The 14,113-nt window shown below is 41.2% G+C and overlaps 1 protein-coding gene across 1 annotated transcript in view; it reads right to left on the reverse strand.

Annotated features, from left to right (window-relative positions):
- Nucleotides 1–7,743, reverse strand: part of spata17 (spermatogenesis associated 17) — a 33,235-nt gene extending 25,492 nt beyond the window's left edge. Inside the window, exons 1-5 of the mRNA XM_086107096.1 lie at nucleotides 7,676–7,743; nucleotides 7,354–7,443; nucleotides 6,282–6,363; nucleotides 4,474–4,524; nucleotides 1,420–1,523 (exon numbers count right to left, since the gene is read on the reverse strand). Coding sequence (XP_085963222.1) covers nucleotides 1,420–1,523; nucleotides 4,474–4,524; nucleotides 6,282–6,363; nucleotides 7,354–7,443; nucleotides 7,676–7,743 — 395 coding nt within the window. The remainder of the gene's footprint in view (nucleotides 1–1,419; nucleotides 1,524–4,473; nucleotides 4,525–6,281; nucleotides 6,364–7,353; nucleotides 7,444–7,675) is intronic.
- Nucleotides 7,744–14,113: the final 6,370 nt, after the last annotated feature.

Below are 14,113 nucleotides of genomic sequence, written 5' to 3' on the forward strand. Positions count from 1 at the left end.
CGCACAGGATGTTTCAAATAAACGCCCGCACAGCATTAATTGATCGTGACCTCGGTGGCACTAAATAAACATGTGATTAACTGGAGAGTAAATGACCTAAACACCCCCAATCACAGCAGAGGAGGGGCTTTGTAGATGCATGTCTACCATATGGGTTGTCACAATTGACTGAATAAGATGAGACTCTTGAGCAGAGTTCTGCTTCGTTTGGAAGATTGAATTCAACCTAACACTCACCCTTACTTTGGTACTTTCATTTTTGTTTCTTAACAGCGTTAAGGGTTGGGATATGCAAATTAGGAAACTCAAATGAGTGGAATCATGGAAAAGTTAAAGTAATTTACAGAATGCTTGATGAGGTTGCACGTTTTCCATCTATTTTTATTTGTTATTGTAGTGAAGTGGAAACACTTTCCTAATAGGCTTTAAAAGTCTGCTCCCTTTTCACCTCTATGAAAAGGTGAAAATGCTGCTGGGAAGCGGGCGTGGGGGGGGGGGGTGAGGGGGGAGTCAGTGATCCAAGACATCGTAACAAATTTACATTTAATTTTAGCAAAAGCCTAAAGATATTTTGTGCTAAAATATATTAAGTTAAAATATGACTTATTAACTAAGTGTGTTTTTTTTTCTTTTTTGTCAAAAGTAAAAGATGGTGTAGATCGAGCAGTAAGCCCTGGAGCGCCGGGTGTTATATTAATGCAGCAGCTGGGGTTGGCGTCGGAGGCAAATTTTTAATTTCTTCACATCGTTCACTTCTCCCTTCGCTTCGCCTCCAGCCTTTCAAGGAGTTTTCTCCTTCCCTCTTCTGAGCGCCCTTTGTCTTCTCTGTCACTTTCACTCCCTTACATGTTCTCTGAGGTAACATCTAGTCTACAAGGACGGATCTTAACACTGGCGTCTCGCTTGCTCGGTGCCTGATAAACCAACAGTTCGAGGGAAACACAAATTCACGTTTTAGATGTTCTCGTAGGCTTTTGGCATTTATTTTTGCGTCCTAGCAAATGATGGCTAAATTATCCCCGGGGCAAAAATTTCAAACTTGGTTTCCTGTGAAAAGATGAGCAGCGTTGATGGTCTCAGTGACGCTGTTACAATGACATTTGTGAAGACATTTCTGATGTTCAGATACTAAAATTACAACTTTATTCTGGTGAGTTTCTAATTTTTCTAGCATCAGTTTTTTGCCATAATGGCAACCCAGTAAAATTTGCTGACTGAGACGATGATAGAAGCGCAGTTAAAAAAACAAAACATAACGGACTGTCGATTCCAATTTGGTTGAGCTTAAAAAAAAAGGACTGACGACGACGAATGGGTGCCCAAACCGCCAATGGATGACGTATGGCGGCCCAGCAAATTTTTCTAAATTGCCTGGTTTTATTATCACAATCATAGTTTGCATTATTGTCTTGTTTTTACCTTACTAATTCATTTGTTCTGGATATTCTTTCCAAATAGCACTTGCGTGAATAGAAGCTATGGATGTACTTTCGCACGTAGAAACCTCGCCACCTTCGCTGGATCTGTAAGAGGAAAAGCATGGGAAAAAAAAACGCATTACAAAAACGGATGACAGTATTAACGGCCTGAACAACAGCCTTAAATCACACATCATCTCATCATGCGATTTTTTTTCTTCACTGTTCGTGATGAAGGGACAAGCCAAGGTGGGATGGACAGCTGCCACAGCTCCATACGTTTTACTACGTTGTTTCGGATTGATTGTCGAGGCTGCAGATTAGCCTCGCCTCACACCCACACACGAGAGTGAAGAAGTGTGAGGCAGAAGGCTGGGTGTCCTTCAAACTAATTAGGAGATTAAAACAACAGCGAGTAAAAGAATCATCACACTATCAAGACGAAGGAATAGGAGAAACGACGGATGGAGGCGGGGCGGAAAAACAACAAAGAGCAAAATGAGAATTAGCATTGATCTTCTAGTCAATAGATAATTTTAAATAAAGTAATTGCCGCCTCTCGAGTTCTTGCTGACCTTTGTTGACAAGTGAAATCGATGCTGTTGAATCTGATAACAAATCCGAGGTGCAGCGTGTAAACAGTGGTTTCTATTACGGCCTTAATACATTATCCTCCGTTAGCTAGCGCGGCGCCATAAACTGGAGGGGAGCGACAAGAATCATTCAAAGGAAGTGTCACAGGGGATTCGGGGATGATTGTTTCTCCCACTGTGTTTTCACTTCCATTCCCACGTTATCAAATATTTCTTTGGTAATAACGGCTTGGCAAGTACCGTCGCCCTTCACTGATTTGTTCTTGAAAAGGGTCACTGGCACTGGATTTCAGTCTTATTCGCATGTGCGCACACTCCTGCAGAGAATGCAAGTGAGAGGCCACACACATTCCAAAGTTTGGCACAGAAGTTCTTCAACTTTAATGTAAGTGCACTTTGCGATGCCACGGAAAACCAAAACCCCCCAACACATTACAAAAGAGTTGTCCTGGCCCGCTCTAATAGATATCATGCTGTCAAAAAAACAACCACACACGCTAATAGACGTTTCCTATCCCCAACGGGAGCAAAATAACATCACTGATAGATATCTTTAGTATAATAACGCAGTAGAGCAAGCATTGCATTCGTAAAACAATTTCATGGTGGAGAAAAGCAAAGCTCATTTGCAAGCCTAAAAAAATGTCCATTGATGCCCATTGATAAGAAAAGCGTGCCCCTCACTGGCAGGGAGAAAGAAAGTTCCTAACATGGAGAATAACCGTACACTCACGCTAACCATTTATAATCTTATTTTAAGATACATGTGGTACATTTTTGTTTCTTTTTCAGGGGCTATAAGTAACTCCTCTTCAGGGGCCAGTGCCTTGGCCAAGGGTAATGCCAGTATTGTTCCCATTTGACTTTAGTGTTGGGACGACGTGACAAAATCCAGACCAAACTCTCATTAATCTCACAAAGTGAAACACTAACTTTGCAAAGAAAAGTCTTATTTGGCCTCTGTGGGGTTCAAACTTAGATCCTTCTTCCACCACCGAGCACGGAGTCAATTCCCTGCTCCGTTCGCGTTCATTTCCTTTCCATTAAAATTGCTATTGTGCTGTAAAGGAGGAAGCTGTGATATTTTATAAGGGTCATAAAGCAGCTTTTTCTCCACCTTAAGTAGCTTGTTCTCCGCTCCACGTGGTGACAGCAACCCCTGACCTTTCATCCCAATAAGCTACACCAGCAGAGTCTACTCCTGGATATATGTCTTGCTTACTGTGACATTTATTGAAATAATTGGCTGGTCAGTTTTCATTGGTTCATTTTTCCAATAAAAGTGTAAAACTTGGAATCATTCAATTTCCAAGCTGTTCCGACAAACGTTTGTGCAGCTGGTTAGCAACACAACGTCTTTAATAAAAGCTGGTAGACTTTGTTTTTGTTGGCCTATAAAGCCCCTTAATGGCTGACGCAGAATGAAGCTGATAGCCAGAAAAAAAGAGGCCATATGGAATTGTCAAAACGAGAAGATTTCTGTGCAAATGTGTTGCGTAAAAATGCCAAACACATCAGTCAAAGCTGGAGTGTGATGATATATGGGCACCTAATTATTGCATCGATTCTTCACACGCAAAGAACTGCCAGCAGGGGGCGGCACTGCCTGCCTTGCCGACCCTGATTACACATCCCTTTTTGAATACTAACAAACATAAAACATATAAATGCAAAAGATATATAGAGAATAGTTTTCTACGTAAATTATAAAAAGACAGAAGACAACTCTTGGGAACGGCTTTTTAATTCCAACACGTTTTTGTAAATGTACGTTATTGTTCGGTTTGTAAGAAAAGTTTCAGCTATCTACTGATGTGTCAAAAAGATATTTTTCAAACACTAATTACAAACTAGACATTTTCCATTTCAGTGTGGGCCAAAAAAAGTAACCCTTGCATCTACAAATAAATCCTAGTGCATATGCTTTGTTCAGTGAGTGTGCAAAGGGTTGCGTTGTGGCAGCGCAAATTGTGGCTGGTTCACCATGACAAAGCATCTGCTCAAAACGCCCTGAGCATCAGAAAATTCCTTGCAGAGAAGTACATCGCCGTGCTGGAGAAACCACCCAGCAAAGCAAACATGACTTATTGTGATTCCCCCCCCCCCCTCTTCCTCAAGGTCATAGGGTTCATCAAGGGGATCCATTTTGAAGATGTCAACAAGACCAAGACAGCTATCCCGACCGGCGGTGCTGTGGAGGAATCTTGGAAGAACCCTTCATGAGGTGTGTAAATGTTTGGCAAATGACAAAAATTTAATTTGTCATTTGGATTTTAAATCATTTGGAACCTATTTGACAGACCTATTTTTTTTTCAAAAACGTTGCAAAAACAAAGACATACGTTTATGATGTTCATTTTGCAACAATGAGCCACTCTTGATCAAGTGTCCCGTCACCATATAATGCGTCCCGCCGCCGCGACACTCTTTCTGTTAAAAGAAAGCACCGCGGCGATATTTACCCTGATCGCCATCTCGTTGTAGAAATTCGTCTTCATGATAAAATATGCTTCCTGTGAACACAAAAGGAAAAGATGACGTTACGCGCTGTCTCACAGCCCTCTGATCTGTCCACAGCAGACATCAAAGATAAACAGCTCTTTATACATAATACATTTCACACAGGCAGCACAGATAGGGCCGCTCCGGACGAGAAGAGTTGAGGGGAAAGCAACAGTGGAGAAAAAGACAAAGCGTCAAGGCGGTGTGGAGGCAGAGAGAGAGAGAGAGAGAGAGAGAGAGAGTGATTAGGGGGACTTTGTATCAAGGGGAGGACAGTGCTCTCTTAATACACCAACACACGCAAGGGCCAGGAAAATCTATGGCGCTGAAGCAGCGAGCTAATGGAGATGTATGACGGCCAAATGCTCTCCTCTGGATTTCATAATCAATGACAGAGGTGCCAGAAGAGAATCACAAAAGGCCCGAGAATATGCAGCGGCACACTCACACCAAACGCACGAGGCCGAGCACTGCGGGCTCGTTTCGGGAGCAAAATGGAGAGTCGTCCATAAAGGGGATCCATACCTCAACATATCTTTTTTTAATAACGACGGGGAAGACACGGAGGAGACTTGAAAGGGGGCCTGTAAATTCCGCTCGGTGTTATGAGATGAGGCTTTTGTACAACTCCCATTATTTATAATAGTGTTTGGAGGGAGTGAGAAAGAATTGAGATCCTCAGTAGGTGGACTCTGGCCGTGATCCGTAGCCAGGCTAATACAAATTTGATAAATTTGCGCAACTTCTGGGATGACAGTAACACAGGAAATACACAAGCAAAGGGCATGTTTGTAACTCCTCCCACACGACGCCGCCGAGCCAATCGAGTAGTTTATTCAGAGCAGCTTTGCGAGTGGAGAAAGTCGGCATGTGCAAGGAGAGAAGTCCATGACACTGGGGATGCGGATGAGCCGGAGCCTATCTCAGCTGTCTTTGGGCGAGTGGTGGGTTAGACCGTGGACGGGTCATCAGCCGATTACAACCATTAGCACTCACATTCATACCTGCGGACAATTTTGAGTCTTCGGTAAACTTATGGAGCATGTTTTTGAATGGAATCTAGAGTACCCTGACGGGACCCTGTACTGAAGTTTTAATGGCAGATCCCTAGAGTTGAAGAACGGAGCCACAGTAGGCTAATTCCAAACTATGAAAAGTGTTAGTGATTCAATCGAGCGCTCGTTTGCTCCAAACAGCCACTTTTTTTGCCCATATGTGCATTGTGACACATCCTTCATCGTTTATTTTAGTGCCCCTCGCCGCCGTCTCCCCCGTTTTTTTTGAACGGCTCCCAAATGACGGCTGGCAGTTTTGCTTTAGCAAACAGTCAATTTAGGGGCATGATAAATAGCTTGTTGTGATACGTTTACAAAACTCAATCCAGGGGAAAATTATATGTGAGAGCGCTGGGTATTGGATCCGGTATCAACAATCTGTTCAATTAAGAAGCAGTTGGAGGCAATATGCCGAAAAGGCGGCCTTGTTTTTCCAAAGCACACAAATACACACAAACACAACGACACACACGCTACGTGCGAACACTTCTGCACTTCTGCTCCCACCATTTACTTCACCACACTTGGCAATAGAGATAAAATTCCATCGCATATTACATCATATTTCCTAAGTGCTAATTTCCCAATGTGTAATGAGTGAATTATATTTCTTAAGGTCAGATGCAGGGACTTAGGCATATAGAAATTGAATTCTAATGCATGCTATCATAACCAAATCAATACATCTATAGCTGTTCCTCGTTCTGGCTTACCATCACCATTTGTCTGCAACGTGCCCTTGCTCTGAAGCCTCGCCATATCTTCTGTATAATGACCGCCTTCTCGTGCAGATGCCTGTCATGAAGTCATATTGGGAAGAGGATTAGATGGGTATTTTGTGCTGCTGAAACGGGGCGGAGAACTTAAATTAAATTGTGAATCTCTTTGTTAGGGTGTCAAATAAAACCTAAAATACAAGACCGTCAGCAAGAGCTGCAAATGAAACTGAAAAAAGCCTTAAAAATGGAAATCCTGCATGAAATTCATTTAAATTACCCGTAGGTGTTGCCTAAAGTGGAAAATCAATTATGAACTAACGCTACTTTTCTTTTAAAAAGAAAGGAAAACAGTGATTTTGCTTTCTGCTCACAACTGTTATGATGTAAAGGAATTGAATTCAAAGGTCACGGGATCGTTAATGTTACACACACACACACACACACACACACACACACACACACACACACACACACACACACACACACACACACACACACACACACAAAATTGCTGCTCCTCCAGGCCTTTCTATCATGCCCGATGAGCCTTTCTCCCTCCTTTATGCTGCAGCAGACATTTGTATTCATCTTCAAACATACCCTAAATGCAAGTCCATTGCAAATCTCCACCTCCAATGAGGCCATCAATTTCCAAAAGGCCATTTATACACCTGGAAAATCAATGCTTATAGTGGGATAGCACAACCCCAGAGTTGCACTTAGGCAGCTAAAATTGTTGCTAATTATCCACTTAACGTATTGATCAATTAACTAAAGTAATCTGAATTAACCTACTGTCTGGAAGTTTGTCTGCTGACCCTGCAGAATGGCGCTGGGGTCGTAGTACAGAACAGGCTCTCAAGGCCATTTACAAAGATCCAGCAGTCCTACAATTACGGGAGGGAGCCAGTATCGGGGTATTCCCTGTAAATTAACATACCCATGCGAAGACTAGATGTTTTATAAGGCCTAGAGGCTATAGAAGTGCTAAAATGGCTGGGCTTGTATGAAATAAAGAGCAGTAATTTGTCACATGACAAATGAAAACTTGGCACTTCAGCATTACCTGATGTAAAAGCGCACCCTGTATCCTCGGAACCAGCTCTGAATCCGGAGAGCAGCTCTGTATTCCTGCTGTCTAGTTGCCTCTTCTAACCTGAAGTAAGAGAAAATAAAACACTTTAATTGTACTCGTTTTATGGAATGAAAAATGAAGAACATATCTGTTTATGTTTCACAAACGCTATTATAAATCACTTCGATTTGAGCGTGTGTGGTTAAAATAAACGAATACTAATACATACCTTATTTATCTTAGATCTAGTTTATTTAGCTGTCACATCAGCATATCCTTGTAACTTGCCTATTTGTGCCGTGCTTAGTGATACCTTGATTTGTAGAACTGTAGCTTTCGGAACTCTTCGAGCACGCATTGAATCTGCAGGAGCTCCGCCATGTCTCCAGGGGCGTCGGTTTACGGTTGCCCTGGAAACACAGCTGTCAAAATAAACCTGAGGTCGCAGTTTACTTCCGGTGCTATAAAGATAAAATGTTAAATTTTTAAAAAAAAATTCATTTGTTTGATGCCGCTCCTCTTATTATGACTTGATATTCAAAAAGATCGAGATTAGTTTTCATATTTTGGTTTTGAAAACAGTGACGAAAATGCACCCTCGCGACGCAAAATGGTAGCCAGCTGATTGTTTTAAAGCAAATTACGCGGATGTCGGCTATCGTCAGTCCCTACACACGTGCGTGGCTCGTCCAGAAGGTCAGTCACATTTTATGTATTTCTGTTTCTGAGTTTATCAATGTATTGTATTTGTATGAAGCATCGAGGCCATTTTTAGGTTGTTGCAGTTGCAATCTGCAATATAAATTCATACAATGCACTGAAACGTATTGTTTCGAGTCAAGTATTAGATTAAATATTTATAAAGCCACCGATAAAAATACGTTGAATGAATGTGAGTTATGAATCAATTCCTTAAACTTGTTGAACGCCTTAAAAATGTTTTTCAGTCTACTTTTTGTTTAGAATAAAGCTGAAGTAAAGAAAAAAAACAATCCAAAAGCTAACGCTTGCAACACATTCATGAAGAAATTTCAGGACACACACACAAAGAATCAAAATGCACAGGAATTGACAGGGCAATAACAAATGCAAATAGAAAGCACCATCCTATGCAAGGTTAAAGCTGATTAAATCACTATTGAAATGTAGCTTGAACGGACAGGACAAAAAACCCTATTATTATATGTAACTATTTATAAGTAGGTTAAAATTTCTCTTCTGTGAATGCAGATTGTGTGTATTGATTGATCTGTCATGCCACCACTCTTCCATTGCCTTCTATCTTCCATCTAGCCTCTTTTCTGACAGTATCTTCATCTTTTCCTCTTCATCATCACTTATCGGTTTATTTATCCCTCCACTTCATTCCTCATTTCCCCCCCATCTCCTCCTCTTCAGCCATATTCACCTGTCGAAATGATCCCCTCAGTATGACTGTGTGCAAGCAAAGATATCTAGCTAGCCTCCATATGATGGATTAATCCTATGATCAGGGTTTCTGTAAAGTTTTCTCAAGATCTAAATTATTTGGTTCCCCAAAGGCCCAAAGTTACTGAAATATAATATATATAATGTTACAAAATGCAGATGTATTAATGATGAAGAAATCAACAGATACGAATGTATTTGAATAAAAACTGCTCAAAATTATTTTGTAGAGAAATTGTGTGCCTCCTTGATGAATAACATTTCTTTATCATGTTTCACTCTGGCAATTGGTGATCCAATCACAAATGACTTGCATCCCGGTTTTGGTTTTGACTCGAAGTTTTAGAGAGAGACAAACCACAAATGTTGCAAGTCAATGACATTGTGTGTCTCCACTTGTGTTGCATATAGACGTTGTGCCTCTGCAGCGATCTGAGTGTCATTTTCTCTCTCCTCTCTGTTTGTTTTTCTCTCAGGCTAATTTGCCGTCCGGGGGTCACGGCAGTTGTGAAGAGAAGAAGGCAGATGTCCCACGTAGAGTTATGACTCCAGAGTGAACCCGCTAGACTTCGGACTATCCATCGTTGAAGTGGCGGAAGGATGGCCGGTCCAGTAATTACTGAAGGTACATGGCTGCGACAAGATGGCACGTACACCGAATGCGAAGTATCATTTTTTGACGAGAGTGTGATGATGGCAGCAAGCAATTTGTCCTGCCAGCGTGCTGATTAGGTGTCACTAGGTGAGGGGGTGATTAAAAAAATAGAGAGTGAAAGCACTTGATGGAAAAATGCCATGTTTACACTTTAATGACCCACTTCTTGTTTTGGACAAACTATGTTCTTCAGTGGTCTTGAAATACAGTGGTTCCTCAAGTAATTTATTTATTTTTTGCAAAATTACCTGGAAAAATGTGCTTTTTTTTTATGATGCGGAGGAGGAAAAATGCAATGATAACCCATTTTCTATACAGTATACCACTCTTTAGTGCAGGTGAGTTTGAACCAATCCTAGTTGACTTTGTGTGAGAGGTGTGGTACATCCTCGACTGATTGCCAGCCGATCGCAGGGCATTAACACCGAAAATTTAGATTGCTAAATGAACCTAACGTGCATTTTTGGGAAATTTGTGAGTGAAGTACCCGAAGAAAACATGCAAACACAGCGAGAATGTGCAGACTCTACTTAAGCAAAGGTTTAATTCATATGTATTCCACTCCAAAGTTCATTTAAAATATGCACCTAAACAAATTTTATAAACTGTTTTAAAAGATTACATGCAAAAGTATTGTTAAGTTAAATTAACTACCGTAACATTGTGTACACTATAACGATTTAATTCAGTGATGATTTCATGCACCACTAGAGGGAGCCTGCACCCCACTATTTGTACTCACACCACACTTTGAGAACCATTGACTGAGGTGGTGTTCAAATAACGTAAAATGTATGTTTTTGGAATGTGGGAGGAAGATAGTGTACCCAGAGACGACAGGAAAACATGCAAACTCCATCCAGAAGGCCTGAAGCAGACGTGCGAACGCTTGGTTCAACAAGCAGCCGTAACGCACTGCAAATGATACGATATACAGGCACATTAATTTGGCCAAGAAAACGCGAATGTGTAGTACATTTTATCCATTGCATAATTAATTAAACAATACTTGTGAAATGCCTCTAGGTGGCAGAATCACTCTGCAAACCCTTTCATCGACCAGTGAGGCATCAACCAGTGAGTGGTTTTACTTTATTTTAGTTCCATTCTCCAGTGGTTTTGCTCCTCTTCATACTTGTATAACAGCGAGGTTCCACACGACATTCCTTTACTGTCATCCTGGCATTCTGCTGGCTTTCTTTGTCCAACTTCCTCATTCGCTGGACTGATGATGATGCCGAAAGAAAATATTTTGCTTCCAAAGCGAGACAGTCATTATCCAGCTTCACCCATCCATACCCTCTCCCCTCTGCTCTGTCTGCCGCGTGCTCCATCTCTCCGTACGGGGCATGCCATTTAACACGCCTCCAGTCCCCTCTTTGCAGCCAGGAAGCTCATCCACCCAGTCATGCCCATTGTTCCTAAATGAGGGCCATATGCACTGTGGCCGGCATTGGTCATAAAGACAGGCGCGCGCACACTTTCTTGATGTAGTGACAACGTGTGTCTATGGATGAGTATATGTGTGAGTAAGACTGTCACACTCCGTTCCCCACTGTGCGTGAATCATTATTGTGCGTGGCAGTGTGTGAGTGATTAGAATTGAGTGTCTGCGCATGTGTTTGTGCGTGCGTGCCTCAGCAGGATGCAGCGGGTGGAATGTGTGTTTCTCGGCAGGGCCAGTTCGGCCATTATTATTAAACATCTGTCCGCAGCACATTAATCCCTCCACTCTGACGCATCCCTCTCTGGCCAGGGATCACTTAATTGAAATCCATAATGACTCTTCCCTTCTCTGCTGCGCTGAAGCAAGCCAGATGATACTTTTTTCTTTTTGAAATCAGTCTTATCAAGTGTTGCAATAGCTTTGAGCACCTTTTAAGAGATTTAATAGAGACCTTCATCGAAATACAAAACATTTAATGTGATCATCTCAGAAATGATTTTAAGATAATCGCTATATTTCATTTTATATGTGTTTCTTCAGCACATCTTCGAAAGATAAAAGAACAAATACAACTTTACTACATATTTAATTTATGTGGGTGTAGTCTGTGTCTAACTCGTCACATTCTTAAAGGAGAATCAACACAGTTGCACGCACTTTTTAAGTTGGGTGTTTTAACTGACAGTCGACTTAACACACCTAATAAATGCAGACATTCACTATTTATTGAAAGTTTATACGTTTGAAACCCCCCCCAAAAATATTATGAATATTTTTGATTAATATGGTACATGCAGTCTTATCATTTTGATTTGATCAAGGTGATATGTTAGAAGCATTTATTTGATTGTAGTTGTCGTCAAGCAGTTCTATTTTTACTCCACGCTCTATTTTTATTATTCCATTATGACTGGAGAAATGAAGCAATTAGTTGAGTCTTATGTATTGCATATAAATGACACGCATTTTAAATATACGATTGAATGAACGTTTTGCAATAAATAGTTCCAATTCCAGCCATCTTTGAACAGCTGTGTGTTTGAGTATTCCTTCGAAGCAAAAACTCACCGGTGGAGCATAGTTTGGCATTGCTGCTCTTCATCGAGGAAAACGCTTCATTTTTTTTTTTAAATGCCTCGGGCATCTGTTGCTTTTAAACCAATTTGAAGCCACCCCCCCTCCCCCACCCTGCCACCTCTCCTCATTTCCCCTCCTAATGTGCTACTAACGGATAAAAACTATGACTCTGCCGATAGAGGAGAAATATCATACCTTTTATTAGCTCACCTCTCTACACAAAGGGGGAGAGGAAGAGGGAGAGAGAAGTAATGAATTGAGTATTGTGTAAAATAGTTAAATGCAGGGGTGGTTCATCATTATTTGCGGCGGATTGTGTGCAGACAGGGGTGATCCATTAGTGTGGCCGTTTCCATCTGTGTGTGTGTGTGTGTGTGTGTGTGTGTGTGCGCGTGTCCCACCCAGAAGGACATTCACTGCTGCCGGGCCCCGCTGTCACGATGAGAGATTCATCGGCACACATGCTCACACACTGGCTACAGTACACATGTGGCATTATTGTCCATCATTATTCCTCTCGTTCCTCCTTTCAGCAATTTGTCACCGCACTGTCTTGTGTTGACGCACAATCGCACAAATAGATTCATATGTGTTTACTGTATGTATTGTGTGTGTGTGTGTGTGTGTGTGTGTGTGTGTGTGTGTGTGTGTGTGTGCGCGCGTATACAGCCAAGAATTAGAAATGAGATTGAATTTATCCAAGCAAACGAGGCAGCTTCAAGTGCCACAAATATGCCTACCATGTTTTGGACAACTCCAAGTCGGGCATATTAGAGGAAACGTTGTGTAATTTTTCCAAATAATCCAGTTTTGGAATGTTTTGTGTATATTTTATATTTTAGTGAATTTAGCCATCCTGCATGCACTGCTGTTCTGTCTCAAGATGTGAGAAGTTGATCAGTTGAGATGGACAGTGTTTTCAATTTTTGGTTCAACATTTGACTCTTCAGCTTTCCATTTCTAGTCTTTTTACCCCACTAATGCTTTACATGTTCTATTTATGTTGCTCTCTAATTCAGAATCCAACACACATGCACTTTAACTTTTCTATGTTGTCTCGCTGTCTTTTTTCGGCAGAGATTTTAACAATCCGATTCTGATTTGATGTGCATTTGCGCAATTCTTTTCTGCAAATTACCAACTGAATGTGCTTTGTTCCCCAAAGCCGTGTTATTCAAATCCTTTTTTTAAAAAAAATGGACCAAGACAATGCACCACCTAATCTCAGATATCCAGGGGACCATTAGACATTCCATTGTTCGGCAGTTCAACAATCAGACAATAATGATAAAGGTATTTAATATACATCATTAGTGTGTGTTAATGCAATTTATTTGGCTTTTGTCCGTGTGTACCATCGCACAAACGTATCACTAATCATAACCTGAAAATGTAACTTAGCTATGATGCCAATAGGGAAAAAAAGAGATTGAAAATGGTCTTGTGGAAGGCAAGTTTCTCAACTACTATGATTTAAAATTAGCAACAGTTTCTTGAAATGTTCCTCAAAATATTGGGCACTACCATGTACAAGATTGAGGCAGTGTCCCCAAAATCAAGCACTAAGTTACTCACAGACCATTTCTAGTTTCTTGAGGATAATAATGATCCATGCAGCATACTTTGAGAAACACTTTGACCAGAAATAATATGGCTAAACACTTTCAAACAATAAATGTAAGTGACGAAAGAATTGACACTCGCATCAGAGGCATTTTATGTCAACAATGAAATAAAAGTAAAGATGTCACTATGGACGTCCCTTCGATTTTTCTTTTTTCCCCTCTTTGCTCCCAGCTAATCGGTCGGAGTGTGAGAGAGGTAGGCTTGAGAGGAGGCCAGACCTGACGGTGAGTGCGCGAGCATGTCAGATGTCCTCTGGCGTGGTTCGCAGAGCTAATCATAACCACACTGCAGAGATTAATGAAGTCAAGAGCAATCAGCTCTGACACACACACATGAGCATGCACACACAGGAAAAGCACAGCAGCCCAGGCTCGGATAGACTGATGCTTTTGTTTTTTGTTTTTTTAACTCACTGACATGTGGCGTCTTTTAATGATAGATGAATCTCTTCTTGTGTGAACATTTACGCAGACATCTGTTGTTCTTGTCAAAAGTTTCTTCCTTCATGCTTGCTTAAC

Source organism: Hippocampus guttulatus, chromosome 3 (assembly GCF_054856545.1).
Source record: "Hippocampus guttulatus isolate MCC_2025c chromosome 3, RoL_Hgut_1.0, whole genome shotgun sequence".
NCBI lineage: Eukaryota > Metazoa > Chordata > Actinopteri > Syngnathiformes > Syngnathidae > Hippocampus > Hippocampus guttulatus.